Here is a 23273-nt window from a genome sequence, read left to right on the forward strand (position 1 = left end):
TTGTATCACAGATGATAAACAAGATTGCTATCAGGTGTAAGTGCCAAGTCTTCTCAGCATCCTGCTTTAGCTTCACAGTTTAACCAACTGTTTATAAAACAGTCCATAATTTTCAAAGACTCTTGATCTTCATCAGTATCATCAAAACAAGTGCATGTTTCACTACAAGGATGTTGTTTTAAAAAATCCGTTTTCTGACACATGTACTATCTATTAATGCAACAAATCTCTAAATGTCTCTAAGACAACAGCATCTCCATTATATAGCTTTATGGTACTCTTCTCTTGCTGCTGTGGCTACATTATGGTAGAAAAAAGAGCCCTCCACATATGTCACTCCTAAGTAAAACTTTCAGGATTTAAGTTGGAGAAACTGATGCCAAGAAGACAGCAGCATTTAAAACTGTGACATGTACGAAGTGATGTGTGGGTAAGTGCTATCAATCAGATTCTTGTAGGATTTCTTTAAAAATGCTCTGGTAGCTCAAGGGAAATCTTACAGGCACATCTAATTTTATACTTACATAGTTTCTTCTGTTTCACTTTTCCCTTTAGGCAGAATTCTGTAAGCTTTCTCAAAAATCAGGATATGCTGTCCAGTACAGGAGGCATTATTTCACCTAACAACAACTATTTTGGGAAGGATTTGAGAAGAAAGCTTCATCTGACAGTCAGCCTTGGGGAAGAATTAACATGTTAACCTGCTGTACCTTCCATTTTTATCCCTGGTGTTGATGTCTGCTCCATGATCCAGAAGGTATTTGCAGACTTCCGTATGACCATTTTGTATTGCAAGCAGCAGAGGTATGTTCCCATCCTAGGAATGCATTTAAAGAAGCTATGAACAATTATCCATCCACCTACAAATATCACTGAGATTTAAAGGTCAGCTATGAACTTTACTTCTATATAGCACAAACAAGGCGTTATCAATAAATTTTTCTCGTGATTCATAAATATAGCTGGGTTTAATTCCTTTCTTGACTACTGGGGATGCAAAGCATTAGGAGTAGGAATGTTTTTTGCTTTGTACTCCCTTTTCTGTTTGCTTAATGCTATAACATGATGATTTTGGAACTACACAATACCTTTAAGTCACTCCGCAACAAAAATGATAATTTTAACTAAGTACAAGGCAAAAATACAACATTTCATATAATCACAGAATAATGCCAGTTGGAAGACACCTTCAGAGGTCATCTGGGGTTTCTCCCCCTTTGCTCTCAATCCAAAGCTAGGTAAACTTCAAGTTACAGTACACTGCTCAGAGACATCCAGTCAAGTTTTAAGCATCTCCAAAGGCAGATACATCATGACGTCTCTGGGTACCAGTTCCAGTGTTTGACCACCTTCATGGTGAGATTAATTTTTTCCTAGTACCTAACTTCAATTTTCAATTAGGTCCACTACCCAAATTCTGACCATTGCTTGTCATCATTTTGTCATGCACCTCTGAGGTTGCTCTGGCTCCCTCTTTCCTATGATTAACCATGACATAAGATGAGGACATTTTTAAGATGCTCCTACAGTCTTAAGACTGAACAAGCCTTTTCTGCCCTTGAAATGCATCTGCTGAAATTTTAGGTCTAACCTCTGTGACAGATATTTTTATTAGAAAGACCAGGTGAGAAGGAGACAGATAGAAGTTGAAAACAAACTTTTTATCCCCCCTTTTTTTTTTCCCCCTTTTGCACCTCATTTCTGTCAGGTCCCCTCCCTTTTTCATCAGAGGGTTTTCTATCAGGCAGTTGCATCATTCCCCAAAATAGACCTGGTTGTTTGTAGACATTTCATAATAGTGAATATAGTGTCCCTGAGCCTTCAGACTACATCAAGTACAATTTTTCCCTTCAGACTTATCATACTCTTGGGCTTGTGAGCATTTCACAGCACTTGACCACCTAATGGGCCTTTTCCAAAGCCTACCGGAGTCAACAGAAAGACTTTTATCATGTTTTGAATATATCAGAATTGGTTCTAGCTACTTATACCAATGCCTCAATTTAACAAGCAGCATATCATGCCACTACTGTATCAGACTGTGAAGTACTTCCCCACCTCTGCTATGGCAAGCTGCAAAATGAAATCCCTCCAACACAGAAATCCAAGAAGAGATATAAGCATAGTATTGCTTTGAACTGCTGCACCTGAGATTGACTGGAGTGGAGGGTAGTAAAAGCTCTGAAGTACCTTAAGTACACAATGGGAGAAGAGGTACGTACCAAATCTTTGATGTTAATTGGACATTTGTGTTCACACAGAAGTTGAACTGCCTGAAGGCAACCACGTGCAGCTTAAAAAAAAAAAAAAAAAAAGACAAGCGTGAAAGTCCATTAAATCCCATTTTCAAGATTTGTGTTCCGCACTTCCAGTTGCAATACTTCAGCATTACAGTGGGGTTCAACAAAAACAAATTAAATTGTATTTCTTTGTTTTAAGAAGGAAGGAGAGAAGGACTAAAAAGAATAAACAGCAAGTTGTATGCAGAAATACAACCAATATTAATGATCCAAATTAGCATGAGAAGATACAATCTTTAAATAATTATATAAAAATCAACCTAACCTTAAGTATTCCAATGGCTCTGCACTTGCAAGCATGCAGGTTAAGCTTGTTAACTGTAATTAACTGAAATTCAGCACTCACAGTATTTATCTAAAAAAATACCCACAATTTGTAAACCACCAGGTGGACTCACTAGATTTATGTAATTAGAACCTAAAAAGCTCCACCAGACTGAGTAGCTAGGAATATCAAGCACAACAAAATAGATGGTACAAGCTTTCAACAAAGAAGTTACCTGCATAATGTAAAGCTGTTTTCCCAGAATTGTCAGTGCTGTCTGCTGGACATTTACTCTGCACAGTTCAATAAGGAGAAGGGAAAAAAAGCAATTAGAGAAACACCAAGAAAGTAAAACATGTTTTATGCTAAGGACAGAGTGCTGAACATCTCTGAGAAAAGTTTTATGAACTACTCCAGAAGAGAATACTGAAGAAAGGCACAGCCTTTCTCTCTACCAGTCTGATCTTCTCCTTTCAGTTTATACTGAAGCCATAGGAAAAACTCATGGTGAGAGAGATATCAAAAAAAATGTTATAGTTTTGGAACAATTTAAATCAGGAAACAAAAAAGGAAAGAAACTCTCTCCCTTGTCTCAGAAAAGCTTCGTATTTTTTTACATTACAGTAAGAGTTAAAGCAACTACAACCTAAGGCAATTAGTTCCCTCAAAGGCAATAAGGTTTCATTTGCATTTGTAAAAACTAGAGCATCAACAATTTAGTTATATTTTGTGGTATTATAAGCCACCAGCTACTACTGATCAATCTAGACTACAAAATAATGAATAAAAAAAAAAAGATTTCAAATCTTCATCAAGACTTGTTTTGGTACAGAAAATTTTAGTTTTAGTTTACAGCAAAGGAAGAGAATCATAGAATCATTTAGGTTGGAAAAGACCTTCAAGATGATCAAGTCAATCCATAAACCTGGCGGTCCCAAGTCCACCACTAAACCATGTCCCTACGTGCCACATCTACACACCTCTTAAATACCTCCAGCAATGGTGACTCAACCACTTCCCTGGGCAGCCTGTTCCAGTGCTTGATAACCCTTTTAGCATAGAAATTTTTCCTAATATCCAATCTAAACCTCCTCTAACGCAGCTTGAGGCCATTTCCTCTTGTCCTATTGCTTGTTAGGTGGGAAGAGACTGACACCCACCTCGCTACAACCTCCTCTATGTAGTTGTAGAGAGCAATAAGGTCTCCCCTTAGTCTCTGTTTCTCCAGGCTAAACAACCCCAGTTCCCTCAGCTGCTCCTCACAAGACTTGTTCTCTAGTCTTTTCACCAGCTTCATTGATCTTCTCTGGACACAAGAAGATATGACCCTGAAATAATGGGCTTCTAAAATACAAACATTAGAGCTTTTGACTTTCAAATGTAGCACTGCCTGCAACACTTCTATGATTTTCTTCAAAAACAGGTTCACATTGATTACCATATTCTGTAACAAAAATGTCAAGATTCTGCCTGTGTAAAACAATTATTTAGCCTGTCTTACTTCAACTCCAGCATGTCAGGATTAGACATTCCTCATATGTACAGTTTATATCACCAAGCTGGTCCGCAGAAGCAAGAAAGCAATTCTAGCCACATATATTATTGAAAAATATTACCAATGGCTTTGCACTTACGAACATATTTAGAAATCTCTGTATTGCGATAAAATTAGCAAAATATCAACAAAAGCACTCTACAGTTGTAGCTGGTAAGTGAATGGGCAGCAGATATTTGGTATTAAATACACATCTAGTAGCCGAGTTGATCATGCTGCTGCATGTGGTACCATCAGTAACAGCTTGATGTCACTGTTTATGCTGTAAATGGGTTTGGTTAGAAGCAGCTATTTGCAATGAAATCCCCAAGAGGGGAGCCTCAATGATTAACGATAACCTTTTCCAGGTGTGGAGGAACAGGGGAATCAGCTTGCAACAAGTACGGAGGTGGGAATCAGTGAAACTGGACCCAATATTGTCAAAGACATTGACAAGGTCAGTCATGGGATGACTGTAGAGCCCTGAGGTAACCAGGGAAAAGCAATTTAGAGGTTTGGGATATGGGATCCATTCTCTTTCTGTGCTCAAGCAGGGTTATTGTTTATTATTTATTATTTCATCTGTAGTCTGAGCCACAGTCTTACTGATAACTCCAAACTCCTAAAAATCTGTCCCATTCCTCTGATCACCTCCACCAAAACTCCCTGGCTTTCTGAAATGGGGCTGAGGTAGATAATGTTTCTTGTTGCTTACTAATACACATCTTCAGCCTCAACACTACAAGAATCTTCTCTTCATCTTTACTTTTGCTTTTTTTTCCCCATTCTTTCTATTCCCTTTCTAATTGTCCTTTGCCTCATTTTACTGAGGATTCAATTTTTTCCATATTTTAGCATCTAAACTACTTTGGTTTCTTCTCCCTTTGACTTTAAACTTGACAGACATTTCTATGGTCAACCACAGACAGGAAGTATTGCAGTGGAACAATATCAAAATCCCCCCAGAACTGAAAAATCCTTTTCCCCTATACCTCTTAACCTATCTACTTCCAAGCCATCCAACCACACAGACAAAACACAGCAAGTTAGAAGATGCAACCTGCTTGAAATCCAAACTTGTCATGTCAGATCAGCTGCACATGGAAAACTGTATTTGTGGACCACTCAGGGTAAATATGACCCTGTTTTCTATCATCCATTCATAGAGCCTAAAAGGTCTTTAAACACAAGCCCCTCTCCTGATTGCAAGGAGATAGGACAACAGTATAGGAACATGATGCAGATTATTAGCAGGAAATGCGTCAATATCTAGTGGAACCAGTCTAGAGGAACAAAAGGAAAACTTCAAAAATAAAAAATTCTTTAATTTTTACTTTACCTGAAGTAACCTCTTAATGCAATCTGGGTGGCTGTTCTTTGCTGCAAGGTGTAAAGCACTGTGCCCTAAACGAATAAAAGCATAGCAAATTAAGTATTCAATCAGACCAAAAACCAGGCATAAACTCCTCCACGACAAAGGCAACATTTTGAATTATCTGTCTTGTTCTTGTCATGACACATGAAAAGTAAGGATAGAGAAAATAATACAAAAACCTACATCAAAGAGAATGTGTTTACAACAGACTGTTGTTCAGGCAGGTAACAGAATAATCTTAATGTCTAGCTTCATATAAAGGAATGACACAAACACTGTGTCAGACTACACCTTGGCAGAAGTAAGTCTAAGATCACGCAGTTCTGTTTTGTTTCTTAAAAAACGATTTTCCCATATTACTCAGCCTCCCTTGCAGAGAGATGTCTGTAAAGTGTCTTCATGATTTCTTCCATTTGGCAATAAAAAAGGAACCCAGCACTGAGAGCAAAACCAGCCAAAATCACCAGCTACCACTACAATTTTGTATCATCTGTGGAGTACACGTAGAAGAGGACTCAGAACACAGGCCTACTTCGGTTTGCATCTCATAGATTCCCATTTCGGTTAATTTATTTAGCATCTGTGAGCTTATATTTAGTTATGCTATACAATGATTTACTATGGATTTATGATGAAGGACTGCAGTCTTTCCTCTAGTTTCATCCTACACAGCATCTGAAAAATTAAAGAGGCCAAGATAGCAAAAGAATAAATTATCCATGTAACTAAGAAAAGGAGCCAAGATTTAGTACTCAGTACAGACAGAGCCACTGGTGACAGCAGAATCTCACTGTAAATAATGTGACTATTACAGACAAGACTTTCCCTAATGAATACTGGGTCAACACTCTCAGGTGAGAGCAGGCAACCTCTTATTATCCAAACAACCAATAAATCCTTAGGCAAGATGAAGTATGAATTCTAAATAACAGTCTGCATCAGGTACGTATATTCTCTTATCATTATGTATAATCTAAATGCTTCTTCCAGTATCACAGACACTTCCTTATAGAGGCAAATCATTTCCATGTATGACAAATTCACTCAGGCTGTAATCAGTGGCCAAAACAGAACCGTGGGCACAACATTTACAGATCATTACTAGAGAAACAGAACGCTGACAGCTCACTCAGGTGACTCAGCTAGCCGGAGAAAATGCTGGGCACAGACTCCACAGATATGTCAACTGAAATCTATTAAGAAGAGTTTGCCAGTTTCAAATTCAGCTCCCATCATTCTCCTAGTGGAGTAGTAATTAAGGCATAGGACTTCTGAGGGCTGAAACAGCATACTTAATAGCTCTCAGCTCTGTCATGGCCTGTATCAACTCTTTTCACTATGTCATAATCCTGAGGAAATGTCTTACTGCAACTCCTGTACAATTAATGGGGTTAATAGCTTGGATACACATAAAAGCAACACCAAAGATCTTGATTTAACCTTTAAAAAGCCTTGAAAGAAGTTAACAAAAAGAGCTGGCGGGAGATGAGTTTTTTTAACTTCAAAATAAAAATAAAAAAACCCTAAAATCGAGCAACTATTTTGAATCTGGAGTACACTATAAATGCTGACATTTATAGTATTAGGGCAAAAGTTTTTAAGGGCTTTAGAATCTGAATTCTATGTGCAGAAAAAAGCAAGTATGCCTAAACCTGCAAGTGTTACAACTGCTTTTCCTACATGGTGTGTGTGGAAAAGAACTCTTGTCAAATCTATAGTTGTACTCTGCACATCAAGAACTATATAAGCAATTTGAGTGTATTATGCTGCATGAGTAGATTCACAGAGGCATACCTGCACCATCTTGGGCTGTCACATCTGTGCCATGTGTCACCATAATCCTGAGGCACTCTGCATGGCCTTTCGTGGCTGCCAGGTGAAAACTGGAAGAGAGCATTTACATGTCACTTTTATTAAGACCTCCTTTCTCTTTCATTCACAAACCAAGTACTGGCAAGTTCTCCCCTCCCTGTCCTTAGATCTTTTGGCATCCCTCCACTGCCTCCCAAGAAGATAATAGCTCTGAAAGTGAGAAGGCACATCAAAAAGTTTTTATAGTCATACTTTTACACAGGCTGCTGTCTCATTAACCCATGCCACATACCTTATGTGCATCTAGTCCCACCCAATTTCTAAACTAATGTCCCTAGTGATGTAATATATCCACATGGAATGCCTGGGCTTCAGGAATTAATGAAGAAAACATTCACAATGACTGACTTTGCTTTAGTCATTCCAGTCAATCCCAATTTCCCCTTTCAGTGAACAAAATTTAGTTCCTCTAAAAGGTGATTCAGCTCCTAAATTAAACTAAATCAAGTTGTTCTTCTGTACCGTCCCTTACAGAGCTCATCTTTCTTCCATATAGAGGGGGAAAAAGAATCCTGGTGTTTGTGCATTTCACCTGCAGAAATCAAAGCTATTCAATATTTGTGAGACTATGCTAGAGATGTATTTTTTCAACTTTTGGTTTTGCTTTTCACCTCAAGTACCTGCTTGTTTGAACAGTGTTAAATTGCAGAGGTTACCAACCACATTATGGCAGGATGCACTTAACTGCATGAATTACCAAAGATCTAATTAGAGAACAAACCAAAGAAGTTACACTGAATTCAGGCCTTTTTACAGATGAAGGTTCCTGATTGACATCCTTGGCATCTCAGGATTCACAGAAGCACTTTTATACATATGCTGCCAACTTAATTTTGCTGGGAGGCAAAAATGAAGCAAAACCTTCTGAAAACAGAGAAGTTTATATCCGCTTGATGCATATCATGCCAACATTGGTGAGTCTCAAGATATGGGCACAGTACAGGCAGGCATATTGCTTCCCCATGGGTCCTGCTAACATCAGCTTGATATACAGAGCTGTTTTCCAGTGGGAGTAATGTAAAAAAACAAATTCAAGGCAAAACTCTTCCAATTACTATTAAATAGCATGTGAAAATTTGGGACCTTCATCAACATGTCCCTAACTGAAAAAGGCAGGGGGTTTTCTAATAGCTTTTAAAGGAGATATTAATTTTTAACATCATGCACCCCTGTGTTAAGGGGATTTTCCCCTGGAATCTAAAGGGTACATCACAAATCATTTAGCCACACCAACTACTGAATTTAAGAGTTTACATTTAGAGCAACTGATTCCTTTAAATGTTAAAACTAACATCGATAGTTCAGTCTGCTAACCATGGAAACTGGGAGTAACAGGCAGGAAAGAAACAGATATGCTGGCACATTGTATGTGAATTGCAACACTGCATTTCTCTAAGCCTTAACAGAGTAAGAGACCTCCAGACGAGGTCTGGCAAAGGGTGGAGAATTAATCAAAACAGGAGAGCTCCTGGAACAGGGTCCTCTATCAAGTACAGCAACAAGCAGTCCTTCCCACACTGGCTGCTGCTGATTGCAAATGGCAGACAGGCAGCACCTAAGCTTTGAACCATTCTCTGCAAATATAAAAATATCCTGTGTGCTCATCCTCATGCTTACTACTGCCATAAACAAACTGAAGAGTTAACACTTCCAAGAGCATAAAAAAACATTGCTGCTGACTGTTCTCTAGTCATTCAAAATCAAAACTTCATGTACTTGGTGACCAATGCAAAGTTGTGTAAACATTCTTCTTCTTCAGAAGAGGTTTCTCAGGCTCTGGGAAAATGGCTGGGGGAGGGACGCAAAAGGAGTCTGACAAATCCAACACCTCTAATTTAGCTGGCGCAACATATCAGCAAATACCGAAACATTCAGATACATCTGTGTAGACACACAATAGAATTGAAGTCATTTAAATATTAGGAAGGCTGTGAAGTATCACTTGGCTCACTTATATTTGACAATATTCATAAGAATAATAAATATCTGAATAATAAAAACTTGGCTAAATCTTGGACACTGAGGTTTTATAGACAGACTGGTTAGGATGGTGCCAAATGCAACATGAATACGCAAGTGCAAAGGAAGTTTTATTTAGGTAAAATCAGACTGCAAAGAAAGTATCAAAGAGAGAAGAAAAACTTAACCCCTTTCAGGCTATGCACCTATGAACACATCAGTCCCACCACCTACCACTGTAAACAATTCTCATGGCAATTCTCAACAAGTCATCACACATGCAGATGCTTTATTTCATGTGGCCAAAAACATTTTCAAGTAAGAAAGGCCTGATTAAAAGTATTGCTTCTCCCAAATTGGTAGGTTGAAAGAAACATCATCTATAAGCAGTACAGGTGGTGTGAAAGATGAGAGAACATGTATGAAGGATGTAAAGATCTAATGAGAGCAAAAATATAGAAACTATGTGGAGAGTCCCATGAAAAGAGAGGATGATCTTCAAGGTCTTTCCAACCTAGATGATTCTGTGATTCTGTGATGATAAAGTTTAACTCCCAGTCATTTATACAGAGTCCTAAGCCAAATAGCACTGGGCTGCTACAGCTCCCTCCCAATTGCTTGCTGTGTGTCCCCTCCCTACATTCTTGTACTGCTACCATCTCTCACATAACCCTGTAGAGAGATGTTTTTTTCTTAATAATCTAAAAGCAACTGGGAGGGGAATAGGGGACATGGTTAGTTAGAGGCTGGTTTAGTAAGCTGAACCAGCTTACCAGGAAATCAGCCCTGCTCAAGAGAGAGAGGAGAATCCAGGCTGGGATGAAGCTATTACAGTCATATTTAAGAGTATTTACAGAGCGCTGGGCAAAAACTTCCCCTTGAGGAGTAATTCTAAGTGATTTTGAAGTTAATAGCACCTCCTTTTTTTTCTTTTGTACTTAAAAAAACCCCAAACCCAAACCAAACCCTCATCTCCACTTTAGTAAGATACTGAGGGCTCCTGTGTAGTAGCAGAGGCTCTTGACACAAAGAAGACTGTAGACATTCATTTCAGTACAGAATAATTCTTTACCAGCTACATAAACTTTCCTAAAATATTTGAGGTAAAAGCTGCAGGTTTCCAAATATTAGAGTTCTCACCATCTGGAATCCTTAAGCAGTGGTGCATTTTACTTGCATCTTTCATGAATAAACTTCCCTTGATATGAAAGCAAACAACTTTTCCTCCCATTTCCTGGTTGTGCAATGACTTAGGCAAACAAAAACAAACATGTAAGGCTTGATTTGGAGCAAGGACCACACTGAGGGTTAGACTGCCATTCAGCCTAAAATCCTATTACAACATAGTTCATTTTCCCTTTACAATACATAAGCCTGTTACTACCACTTAGATCCACATCTTCATACCCCAGCCTGAACTGATTTGAGATAGATTTATTTTATTGCTGTAAAACATTTCTATTCTTCCTGAGGGGTGGGATGGTCTTTTATGATTGTCTCCAGACCTTTCAGTGCAGCAGAGGAGCAGCTACCCTTCCCAGGGGTTTTCTCAATGGATCCAGAAATGAAGCAACTCAGTATTCGAGACCCACCTCTGTAGCGGCTGATAAAGATCGCTGGTTGACGCTGCTTTTTCTTACTGGGAATGTACAGGTCTCATAACTACTCAGTCCTTCACAAGATAAAAGTAAAAAATTATGTATTTGGGAGGAACACAAAGCCCAGTTTGGAGCAAACAGGCCTTCAGAGTAAGAGCAAACACACAGCGGAAGTTCATCAGATTCCGGGTCAACTGGAGAACAGCTACAAGACTATCACCTCAAAGTCCTGTCAGGACCTCAGACTTCCTGACCAGAAATGTTACTCAAATAACATTTTCAAATGCACTGAGAGATGCTTTTTATGAATGATTGGTGTCTGAACAGAGTGGACAGCTGTGTATGACATCCCTGAACTAGTTTTAAACAGCAGATTTCTTACAGATAGATGTCAACTGGTAAAGTACTCACAACTGTCCTAAACAAGCCCATCCCTTCTTCAGGGCAGAAGACCTTTTCCACATTTTGGTTGTAAAGTCAAGCTAGCAAGGGAATGGACATTTCTTCAATCAGTGTCTGACAGACAGAACACAAGAGTTCTGATAAAGCTGGTCTTTGCTAAAAGGCAAAGAATGAGTTTTTCCAAAAATTATGTAAATTCCAGACAGTCTAACTCAAACAGAAAAGAGCTGCATTTTTTACTGCTTAGCTCACATAAAACATTGCTTTAAAAATCATTTCATCACAGGTAGAAGAACAGAATTAATCCACATGTAGAGGTTAGACTTGTAAAAATGGAGCTAACTGAGCTTGCTAAGGTGGTTAGCAATAAGACATGGGTCTGCCATATCCAGATTCTCTGCTTAACCATTTGCACAGCTACATCCTGCAAAACTGAGCACAATCCTCTTACTGAATGTTATTTTGACAGCTGGCTTAAAACTGGGTGGTCCATATATCTAGGGAAAATGCCACAAAAGTAGAGTGGAACATGATAAAATAAATATGAAGTCTTAATTTAAGACAGTAACCTTCTAACTAGGAAATTTTCATCTGTGCAAAGAAAAACAGAAAGAAGAGCAGAAAAATTACACCCAATCAGGGGGCTCCACCTCTGTTTGGCAAGGTCACGCTCCAGAGGTTTTTTTCAGGGCAGAATTAGCATTCTCTAACACAGATTTTCTCTAGGGCCTGAAAGTAGTCTGACACATTACTTACCAAAATCCAAAGCAAATAAAGAACATGGTTGAATTATGGATGCTAAGTGAATATTGTATTTGCTATTTTCTATTATGACAAACATGGAACAAAGTCAAACTTGTATGCAAGCATATAATACTATTGTTCTCTGACATTTTAATCTCAGTGTTCTGAAAATATTTTAAGTGCAAGAATGTTTGAAATACACTATGAACTCACATACACTCATTGTCGAGGTTTATTTTGAGCAAAAACATCCCTCCCCAAAGTATATCATTTTTCTTCATTTTCTAATGTATGTCAACTCTGTGTTGACTTTTAAATAAGTCTGACTTGTCTGCCAACAGTTTGATGATTTATAGTTTCTCGACCAACCAATACCTTCACACAAACAAACAAGATTGATAAAATAAAGATACAGAGCTGCTTGGAGTCTTTGTAACACTGACTAAAAAATATATAGAAATGGAAGATATTCAAGCTTCACTGCTACCAGATAAGACTGGCAAGCAATTTGCCAGCTACCTCAGTCAGAAAGAGACTCACTGATGATGTGGCTGATTTTGTAAGCTGACTTGAGCTTTTACACATTTTAGAGGCAGCATTTAGCTTACAGTGTCTATTATCCCACAAAGCCTCAATTCCCACTTCAATGACAACAGCAAAAATAAAGACATTAGATGACATCTGGCTTTTGATTGTTTTCCACCACAGGCTGAGTGGCAGAAGTGCTAGAGTGCCTGAGACCCGACCTGGAGGATCAAGGGCTGTGAGTACCACTGGAGCAGCACATTCTGTGCATGAAGGAAGCGCCTGCTGTCACTCAGGACACAGCCCAGTGTGGTCTATTCTCCAGTGTAGCATGATGACCAGTAATTAGAGAAGAACAGTTTACTTTTCTGTCAATGGTTTGAGATCTTATCACCATAACAATGATGAAGGGAGCCTTTTAAACAAAACAAATTTGACACATCCTGAACCTAATTCATAGAAAAAGTATCACCTTCAGATTTAAAGACTGGGAAAATCCCAGAATGGTCCTGAAACCGGAGGTGTTTTCTGCCTTCCTCGTCCAACAGACAGGGCTCTCAGCAAAGTACTAACTGTGTGTCCCAACAAGAAAATGCTTCTGTGAGCAGTGTCTGCTTGGTTCTGCTTTCTCCTTGCACCAGCACATGTAGGTAGCTACCTGTGTGGCTGCTGAGCTGATACAGGCAACAAAACCAGTTGAAAACCAAAGATGCCTTCCACTGTTTCATCACACAGTCACAGCTGTGTGCACCCTATCAGTGCAAAGGAAGGAATAGGACATAGAATTTCACCTTAAACCTTAAAACTAAGATTAAACCGTGAATGTTTCCCTGTCAAAGACACATAATACTTTTTCCTGGAAGCATTATCAAAAGAGTCACTCTTTTGAGAAGATATGAGTCTTAGCAACAGCCAGTCATTTAATTATGGAGGAACCATCAGATGTTTGGCAAACCAGACTGCCTTCAGGGAAAATCAGACATCTACTGGTATCACTATCAATACTTACTAGTTCTTTAGGTCTTTTTTAAAATAAATAAATAAATAAATAAATAAATGCCATAGCTTCGCACTGCACCCATTTCATCTCCTTACAAGAGTAAATGTAAGAAATGTGGCTTTTTATTAAATGTTGTCAGTCCATGTCATGATCCTGTCACATACATGCATGCAGCCACAAGAGTGCAAAAATCAGCTTAGGAAAATGTTACAGGAAATACATTCCGTTTTCAAGAGAGAGTTGGCACCATTATGAACTGAGAAAATTAAGTATTCTGCGTTTTAAGACATTCAATCAATGAGTTGCTACTAATATCTTCTGGAGTAAAGGCAGGTTAAGATTTTAAGAAGTTGACATAGGCAGGTATGGATTTACTAGGAGCTGTGGGAGATTTTTCCCCTCTCTCTCCCCCTTAGCACCAGCCACTGCAAAGTGAAGCAATGCACACAGCCTGTGTTCTCCTATCTTCTATTTAAACATCAGATGGCATCTGCCCTCCCCCAATACACACAAAACCCTCTGGCAGAAACCTTACATGCCACTTTTGCATTAGTATATATTCTGGAACAGCTTTCAAAAAAAACCCCCAAACCAAACACAGTTTTCATATAAAGTTTCCAGCTTTGCCTCATAGCATAAAAAGTCTTGTTTCAATCATACACACCTCGAGGTATAGGACATTAATAAAAGGCAAGCCTGCTGAACGGCTGTTTTCTTAATAGAAAAGAAGCAATTGCATCATGCAACACAGGAGCTGGCAAGTTACAGACTCCTGATTTTAGCCTTCAAACTCAGCAAAAATATCCACCCAGCTGCTCTTCAGAGAGATTTCTGGGATCCCCAGAAGCTTTATATTTTTCATTCTCAGGTTGTGTTCCAGCAGTTCCATTTTCATACACAGTTTTCTTTGGCAAACTCTATTACTACATTAACACAAACTCCCACTTCAAGTCTGAAACGTATAGACTTTTCTTCTATGTACCATTAATTGTAAACGTAAGTGCTCACAATTTAGATTTATCATATGAAGTTTCCTGCAGAGTGCCCATTTTTAAAGTCCCTCAATAACTAATGTCAGCAAATTGCAACAGAGACTCTGCCAAGAGCGAGCTTCAGGGCACTCCTAGGTGTTGACAGAAAGTCTGAAGTCTTGAAATACTACTTTTATTTTTGGTGTAGTAGGGAAGGACAACTGACAAAGTACAACAAACATTGAAGTCTCAAAAAGCTTAAAAAGCCTAGAAATGAGAGCAGTGTTGCCTGTCTGTACCTCTAAAGCCAAGTCCAGAGGAATGGAGGAAGGCAGAGCAGTAGGGAAGATTCCTTCTGATAGTTTCTTTAAAAACACATCCCACATCTAAAGCCTAAAGGGGTGCACAGTCAGCTTCTCAATATATATGCCTTCTGGCAAAACATCTTTTTAGCATAGGGTGAAATCCCAGATGAACATAACTTCCTTCCTGAGTTAGGTAAAACCAGCTAGCCACCTGCTGTGCTTTCTTGCAAGGCCAGAATAGAGTTCAAAACTAAAATTAAGCCCAACAATGAGACCAGTGACTGGCATCTCCCTTGACCTTCATCCTCCAACACAATCCACTTGGCATTGCTGCCTATGGGCCAGCAAATGCTAATAAACGCCTTAGCATGTGAAAAGTTATGAAATTAGAGCAAGGAAATCCCAAACCATGTTAGCATAACAAGAGTCCAGGAAAAGGCTGGAAAGGCTGAGAACAACTGAGTAAAAGTTAACATAAGGAAAATATTTCAAGGCTTAAGAACTGCATATAGTGCTTCAAGAACTAAAGAGCATGGATATCCTTATGCAACATGAGGGACATTGACAAAGGATAGCTCAGGGTTATGAGCTGTGTTTGAAGTTTCTGTGTCTTTTACACTTACAATACTTGAACCTCTTCAGATTTAAAGCAACAGAACTATTCGGCTTTTTTTTTTATTAGACTATAAATTGCTACGATCTCAAATTGTATAAACTACAAATCTCGGTTGTATAAAGTGAACTTCTCTTACTTCACAGAGGAATTGCAAACCAAGTGCAATAATATGTACTTATAGTAATTAATGTACTGGTAACACATTCTTCAGAGACTACTGGTTAAGATGACCTCTTAACATTTGTTTTTGTAACCTCTTTAAATGATTATGGCAATATATTTTTACTTTGCATTTCAGAATAACTATACTACTAGAGCTTTTAAGATTCCACATTTCTGAAGAGGAGTAGGGACTAGAACACAGACATGTGCAGGAAAAGGCAATTTCAGAGCTTTCCTACCTTTCCCAGTTAGTACTTCCTTAACACGGAATGCACCTCTAAAGCAGGTAGCAGAAAATGCAGAGTTACATATAAGCCCGATAAATAAGCAGCCAGCAGCATAGTCTATTGCCTGAGACCTTATTTTGAAGCTAAAAAACTGAAATAAATCCAACATTAGCACACTGCTCTGTTTTGGCTGTCTGTTCCCTTTCCCTTCCTAGATTAGAGTACATTTTTAAGCCAGTAGCAGCCAGTTGGTGTCATTAAAATCTACACATACAGTTCATTTGGTTGTGTAAGTCTTTGAAAAATATATAAAACAACTGCAGCCCATTATGTAGGCACAAATCTGAAAAACAACTACAGCCTTAGCCCTGTACCCTGCAGCCTTAGAGACCTTGGTTCTGGCCCAACCCATGAGGGGCACGCTTCCCTTGTGCTCTCCTGACAGCTCAGATTAGAGGAGTGGAAGGAACAACCACAGTGCTCCTCACGCACAAGCAGGGCCCTGTGTTCTGCCTCTATGTAAGCCAAGCTGCAGCTGTTTCAAGCCAGGCATACAAAAACTCCCAACCATCTAGGCTATGTTCTGATGCAAGCAACCGACAAACTTTTTGAAACCTGGCCAGATCTGGTAAAATCTGGGTATCTGGCAACTCTGAATGGACCTGCTTTACAGGGAATTCCAGCAGCTGTCTGATGATGCATTACAGGTTTGGCTGATCCTACCCATGAGCAGGAGTGGAACAGGTGGCTCATGTACTAGCTGAACATGTGTATGGGGGACCTTCAGAAGATGACTTGCTTTCTTCTGAGATGACAGTCTTGCTAACAGATAATGCAATGCAATAGTTTATTAAGAATAGTCATCCTATAAGCCTGTGTGAAAAAGCAAATATAAAACAGAATATGCAAACTGGCTCCTAGAAGAAATTACAGACTGTTTCCCCTTTGAAGTATAGCTATCATCTGCAGGAAGTCCTGTGCATGTAAGATGTAAAACCTGTTGGGATGTTTCCCAATCCTCAAAGAACTTTGTATGAAATAGTGAGTTTGTTCTTTAAATAAGTGGAATTTGCTTGTTTTGCAATATAACAAATCACTAAAGAAACTAAAAAACTTCATTTTTTCAGAAGTGATGTTTAGGATCTTCATAATTGAAATAAAACTGAAGAGCATTAATTTCTGTCTCTTCAGAAGATGGCCTCTTCATTTTTCTTTTTTTAACATGAAGGTATAAAAATACTAAAACGTTTTATAGAAAAATTGCTTCAAAAATGTATATGATAGAACCTGAATGCTGTTGATTTAAAGTCCTGTCAAAAGTATAGCTAAGAACTAAAAATTGGATCATGACGTCTCCAAGTCTAAGTGAGGGGTCATGTACTCCAAATCATCAGAAATGATCTACAGTTTCAATCAAGAGCCAGGAACAAACCACTAACATGAATTCCATTCCATGGATCTCACTTAAAAGCCTTCATGATTGTCAATACAGTAATGTTTTTTATGAAATGTGGATTTTTTCATGTATTGCCAAATTATAAAATCAGAGTACTGCTCCTCGTTACGGAGATAAGAGCATTTCCTCTCACTATACATTAACAATTGGCTCATACCAAAGATAACAGTTAATTAGTCCAATTTCGTATCCTGGCAGAGGATGGCTTCACCCAACCATGCCCAGATGTTTCATTAACATTTCTAAGTGTTAGTCTAAAGTAGAAAGCAATTTTTCAGGAAACTTAATATCAACATCTTAATTGAATTATATTCATAACAATGCTGCACGGGAGAGGGAGAACAAAAAGGAACAATCAGGACTTGAACCTGAAAATAACTTCAGTAAAGTTTTGAAGACACAAAAGCTTTTACACCCAAATCTCCCATGGAAATAAACTTTACAAGAAATTTTGGAATAAGAACCAGATTTCAGCCATCTGTTGGCTAAAGATAAAACACAGGTAGAGATCACTGTGGTCTTCCTTATTTTGTCCATGCTCTGAAAACTAGACATTATTGTGACCATCTGGAACATCATAAATTAAATATTGTGATAAAAGTAAACTAAAAAATATTTTCTGTCAGGGATCGTATCAGGTCACTGGAACATCCACGAACTCCATTCCTGGAGAGGTGACAATCCTCAGGCCCTAGACCTTTCTTGCAGCTCCTACCCTGGTACAATTTTCAAAAGACAGTATGCTAGTATGCTTTTCTACTTACATGTTTAAGCAACTTTCAGAGATGACACAGCCTGTACAAAAGAAACAGCTTCTAGAACATGGTGTTAGACTGAAGACCCCCAACACATGCACAAGAAAATAATATAGAGACTGCCTGAATTTCAAAGGTGTCCTAGAGTATTTTTATAGCAATTTATAAACAAGGGAGGATAATAACAATTCTTCTTTCACTTCATAGGCATTGGGCTCACCTGACCTCCTATTTTGAAGATCAGCTGTCTAAACCATTTTCTATGTTGTTTTTTTTTCTCAACTAGAACAGTGTAACAAATGTAGCAAGTCTGTATTCTTCCAACAGCTTCCTTTCAGATAAGTGTTATTACATAAAAGGAAGGACTCTCAAGAGTAATTAAAATCTGACCTATTTTTTGAACAGTGATATCCTTCATGCCACTCGCTCCACCTTCTTATACAATAAGATCCAGAACAAAGAAAAATTAATACTATGTACGTGATAAATATAAAGGATTTGCGGTTGGAATATGCTCCAAAATTTATTTTTGGTTCAGCCTCCAAGGCATTAACATTCTGGTTCAAATGAAAATATATCATTTCTACTTACTGCTATTGACAAGATTTTTGTGAAAGAGTCTTTTAAGAGTGAATTTGTGGAAGTTTCTAAAGCTTTTTTGTATCATTGTCAGACTCATTTTATTAAACAACAGCTGATTCAATTGCAGTTGAAAAAATTTACAGAGACCTATTGTTTCATTTAATAGCCATAAGCATTTAATTCTAGATCAGTACCTTGCAGAAACATGCAAACATGGCAGTGATGGACTGGCACACAGACAAAATAACTTTAGGACAAGGAAGTGCTGCCATTTATACATCATGAATACTTTCCACAATTCTCCCCCACCCGCCCCGCACCCCGCTTCAGTAATAGCAGCAGCTTCTTTAAATAACAGCCCATTTGAACCCTTGCTCTGTGTAAAGTGCAGTACATGAATTAATCCTATCCCTTCCTGAAAAGGCTTTCTTTTAAAACCATTTTTTGTTAGTTTAAGTGGGATTTAAATGATCAAATTCCAAACTGGAAATCACAGTTTTGTTGTTTAAGGAAGCCGGACAAAAAACCCTATCTGGCAGAATAAGACTACAATGGCAGAGTCAGATTTCCAGATAGGTTCTATTACAAGTGTGCTTGGCAATAGTCTGTGCTGTGTTAAGTGGGAGCAACAATGGGGCTATGTCAGCTTATGCCAAAGGTGGATTTGCTCCATGGCCTTAAAATTGATTTATTGTTTATAGAAAGGACTGAGTCAGAGGCAGGGTGATGGTGTGGAAAGTCAGGCAAGTCTTTAAAAACTCATTTCATTACTCTGAAGATATTTTTTCATACTTTTTTAAAGAGGTACTGCTGGAGAGTTAAATCTCCTGATGAAAGTCTGTAAATATTACCTCTAAGAAATTTACTGGTACCTAGACCTCATTAATTTAAGCATCTCTATTTTATTGCACATGGGCAAGCCACAAAGAAAAGGACCTGTAGGATAGAGGTAAAAGAGGACACAGATGAAATGTAGGTGGTTATGTCCAAAACCAAGCCAGAGCTGAAGCACATCATAGCAGGAGTCAGTGGAATGATGCATACAGTACTCAACAAGACAAATGGAGAAAATCCTGTGTTCTGGTCTCTGTTCCTCTCACTTCAAGCATTTAAAATTAAGAAGCCATTTGATTATAAACCAAAAATTTAGAAGTACCTCTTTAAGCATGAAAAATTAAAGTCCTCTCCACCTTCTGTTTAAAATAATGCACTATATTACTATACTTAAAATAAAGATATGGGCAGTATCAAGAATTTTGTTTGTAGGGTTATTAACAAGAATGAAAAAGAAAAGATCTTAAAAGAAACTTGTCACACCTCAAGGGAAGAGACAATGACAGACCTAACAAACCTGTACTGCAACATGCAATTGTTTCTCCTTTTTTGCTTTCAAGCACATTCCAAAGTCTTTAATCACATCATGCACACTGTTATGTAATTGAATCCATCACGTTCTTCTAGTTAGTCACCTTCAGCCTAATTATGTAAACAAATGCATCAATATATACTCACGGTGATCAATAGACCACTCATCCAAAGAGCTCGCTTCCCACATGGCACTGCAGACCACTTTCTAAAATGTAACCAGTGAAATCTGAGCACAAATGGTGGCCAGCTGTCCCAAAAAGACCTCTTCAAATTGTGCTTCTTCAGCATGAGTCTCCTACGTTACAGATGAGGTAGCTGACAAACTAGCACCGTGCTTCTGTGGGACGCTACCAGAACTCAGTGCCAGGCTGGAGCCGGGTCTATGCCTCTAAGCAGAGCTTCTGAGATAGGGCAGAACAGTTACGTTAGGCACCCAGAATCACTGTGCAGGAATGGAGCCCTGGCATCACACTGCAAACATAGGAGATAGAAGCCTACCTATACAGAAAAGATGACTGTACTTCATTTTGCACACACTAAAAGAAGACTCTCAAGTTGGAAAAAAAACACAAAGACACTGCCCATTATTAATAAGCCATACCCGAGAACATTTCTGGGTCACAATACTCTTTGGCAGCTATGTCTTTCCAGATCAGTGTCACTGTTCCTACACCTGTCAGTCTCTATCTTTCAAAACTGAGACAGAAATAACCTGAGCAGGTCTGCTAAGTCTCCCAAAGTGTTGGAAACAGAATGAGAGTTGACACACTGTATTTCTGTATCACAGCACTACTATTTTTCTTTGTTCTCTCTCAAGCTTTCTTTTAAACCACTACACAGAAATAACTAAAAAAGTAAGCAAAAATTAAATGACCATATGGAACAAGCAGAAGCAGAGACCTTCATAGCATTAATTCACATTTGTTCCAAGCAATTAAAAGAAGTACTGGTATCTGTATTATTAGTAACAGCACCATTAATGTAAATATATGGTCATCAACTTCTTCGTAGTTGCAAATAATGAGGAAAAAACAGGAATTTTGTAGTGCATCCCTGTAAAGCTGAAAATCATTGCACCAAATCCCTACAGTTACAACAATCCTATTTCTTAGACTTAAGAGACTTCTATGTACTCATTGATAATTTCAGTCTTGATTGGTTTCCTAGAAGAATTCATAGTATCACATTATACATGAAACTTGCAAACTAGGTGTTACACTGGATACAGTGCAGCTTAGGACTAGCTCTGAAGTTATGTTGACTGTAAAAACATGAGATGCTGAACAGAGCTGTAATTCAGAAGATTCAATGGAAGTCATGCTTCGATTATGTTCAAAAGAAAAACACATGAATCCAACTTTTTTAAATTAAAAACATATTAAGGTGTGGAGAAAACCCACTTGAAGTAATTAGAGGACTTGGACTTCTGCAGTAAAAAGTTGCAGGTCATTATGAGTCACTGCCATCATTCAGTTTCCTTAGATGCAAAACAGAAATAGAGCAGATGTAGGAAACTGAGACAGACCAAGCAAGAAGCAGAGCATGACTCAATAAATGTAACCCAGAGGTAATTCATTAGAACTTATTATTTGGTATAAACTGCTTTGTGCTGCTGCTCCCAAGACTGGAAACTGTCTTCCTTTCCCCCCATCTACCCAGAATTTTAGGAATGCTTTGGTTCTGTCACAGGATGCCTATTTCACCTTTATGCATTTAATCACCTTTCCATGTCATAAGAAAGAAAGTTTAAGCCTAGCAATCTCTTGGCTGTAATTTTCTTAGTGGAATCTTTTATCTTCCACAATTCAGAATGTTCACAGAAGAACAAGAGAAAGAATAGAAGAAGAAAATGCTATATATGAAATACATTGAGACTGCAAAAGGAATCTCATTCACACAAAACTTTCATTGCCAAACTTCAATCAAAACAAGGAACAGTTGCACGAACCATTAACATCTGCAAGATTTTAAAACTCAATCATAGTTTCACTTCTAACCCATTAGAAAGAAAATTTATCTTAATTTCTATGTCATTAAGCTAATGTCCATGCGAAAAAATAGGCCCAAAGATTAATGTCTTTTGGAGTGTGCAATCTGGAGTGTGCCATGAAATTCCCGAGTCCCAAAATACCCTGTCCTAAAATGGCCCCAATCCACCCAGCAACCCAGCTTCAAGTTACCTCAAAGTTACCTTAGTGGGTTTGGGATTCTGAAATGGCATTTTAAATGTAGAATTACAAATATAGATTACCAGAAGGGAGCTTTCCAGAATGTACTGTGCTTCAGATGAAGAGGAAACTTCATTTTCAGGATGGTCTCTGGTTCTTAATTCAGGTAACTAGCACACACATCCAAGGCTGTTTTTTCCCCTCCCTTGTGCTTAAATCACAAGTTTAAGTTGGACTTACGCAGTTTTTCCCTCGCTATCTTGTTTGGTGGCACTGGCTCCCTTTTTACCCAGCAATGAAGCCACTTTCTCAGGGTCGCCATTCTCCACTGCCTGCAGCAGCCGATCATCATTCTTATTCCACTCATTGTTCTGGAATAAAATAAAAAGAAGGGAGAAATATTATTAGTACCAGCACTGTGTCCAGGCTTTCCTGAATGATCCTACACACAAGTATCACCACTAAAAGCTGAAACAAAAGCCCAACCCAAAGAAATGGCACAGCGAAAGCTGCATTAAAGTAATCTGCAAGCTGTGTAGTACAGGTTCCCAAGGACTGAATGGCTCAAGCCAGGGCCTAAGCAATCACTGGAGATGACCACTAACATGGAAATTCTGTAGAAGAGTAATGCAGGGAAAAAATTCATTTGTTCTTACTGTATTTTAAAAAGTTCTCTTTCATTTGTCCAGCCCTGGTTTCTATTTTTGAGCTGCGTTGGCCCCATCAGATCTTCATCACATACATCATGTGGATAAGCAATGATTCACACCCCACCCTAACAACACAGGCCAGCCAAAACTTTCTATATTTAAGGCTTTTCCCAGTTCACACTTTGTAGAGAGTAACAGGTTAAGAGACTGCCCTTTGCAGACTGTAACTAGCTTTACTGAGCTTTTATCCCCCATGTTTGTCTTTAAAACAAACCGATCAACCACTCAGATGCCACATCCCTAGTGCTGCTGAAAGAAAAGACAACCACCCTACATTTAAATCTTTCTAAACTTAAACCACTTTTTGCTCTTTCTCATCAGCTGAATCAGGGAAAGGACATTACTTCCTAACATGATGGTTCTCCCTCCCCCTCTGAAT

At 38.5% G+C, this 23273-nt stretch overlaps 1 protein-coding gene across 8 annotated transcripts in view; it reads right to left on the reverse strand.

The window, feature by feature from the left end:
- The window catches only part of RAI14 (retinoic acid induced 14), a 90549-nt gene that overhangs the window by 12315 nt on the left and 54961 nt on the right, over positions 1 to 23273 (reverse strand). For all 8 annotated transcript variants that reach the window (XM_074855952.1, XM_074855951.1, XM_074855950.1 and 5 more), the window contains exons 3-8: positions 22425 to 22555; positions 7269 to 7357; positions 5439 to 5503; positions 2801 to 2858; positions 2223 to 2293; positions 711 to 817 (exon numbers count right to left, since the gene is read on the reverse strand). In XM_074855952.1, the coding sequence (XP_074712053.1) occupies positions 711 to 817; positions 2223 to 2293; positions 2801 to 2858; positions 5439 to 5503; positions 7269 to 7357; positions 22425 to 22555 (521 nt within the window). The remainder of the gene's footprint in view (positions 1 to 710; positions 818 to 2222; positions 2294 to 2800; positions 2859 to 5438; positions 5504 to 7268; positions 7358 to 22424; positions 22556 to 23273) is intronic.

Source organism: Strix uralensis, chromosome Z (assembly GCF_047716275.1).
Source record: "Strix uralensis isolate ZFMK-TIS-50842 chromosome Z, bStrUra1, whole genome shotgun sequence".
In the NCBI taxonomy this organism is placed as follows: domain Eukaryota; kingdom Metazoa; phylum Chordata; class Aves; order Strigiformes; family Strigidae; genus Strix; species Strix uralensis.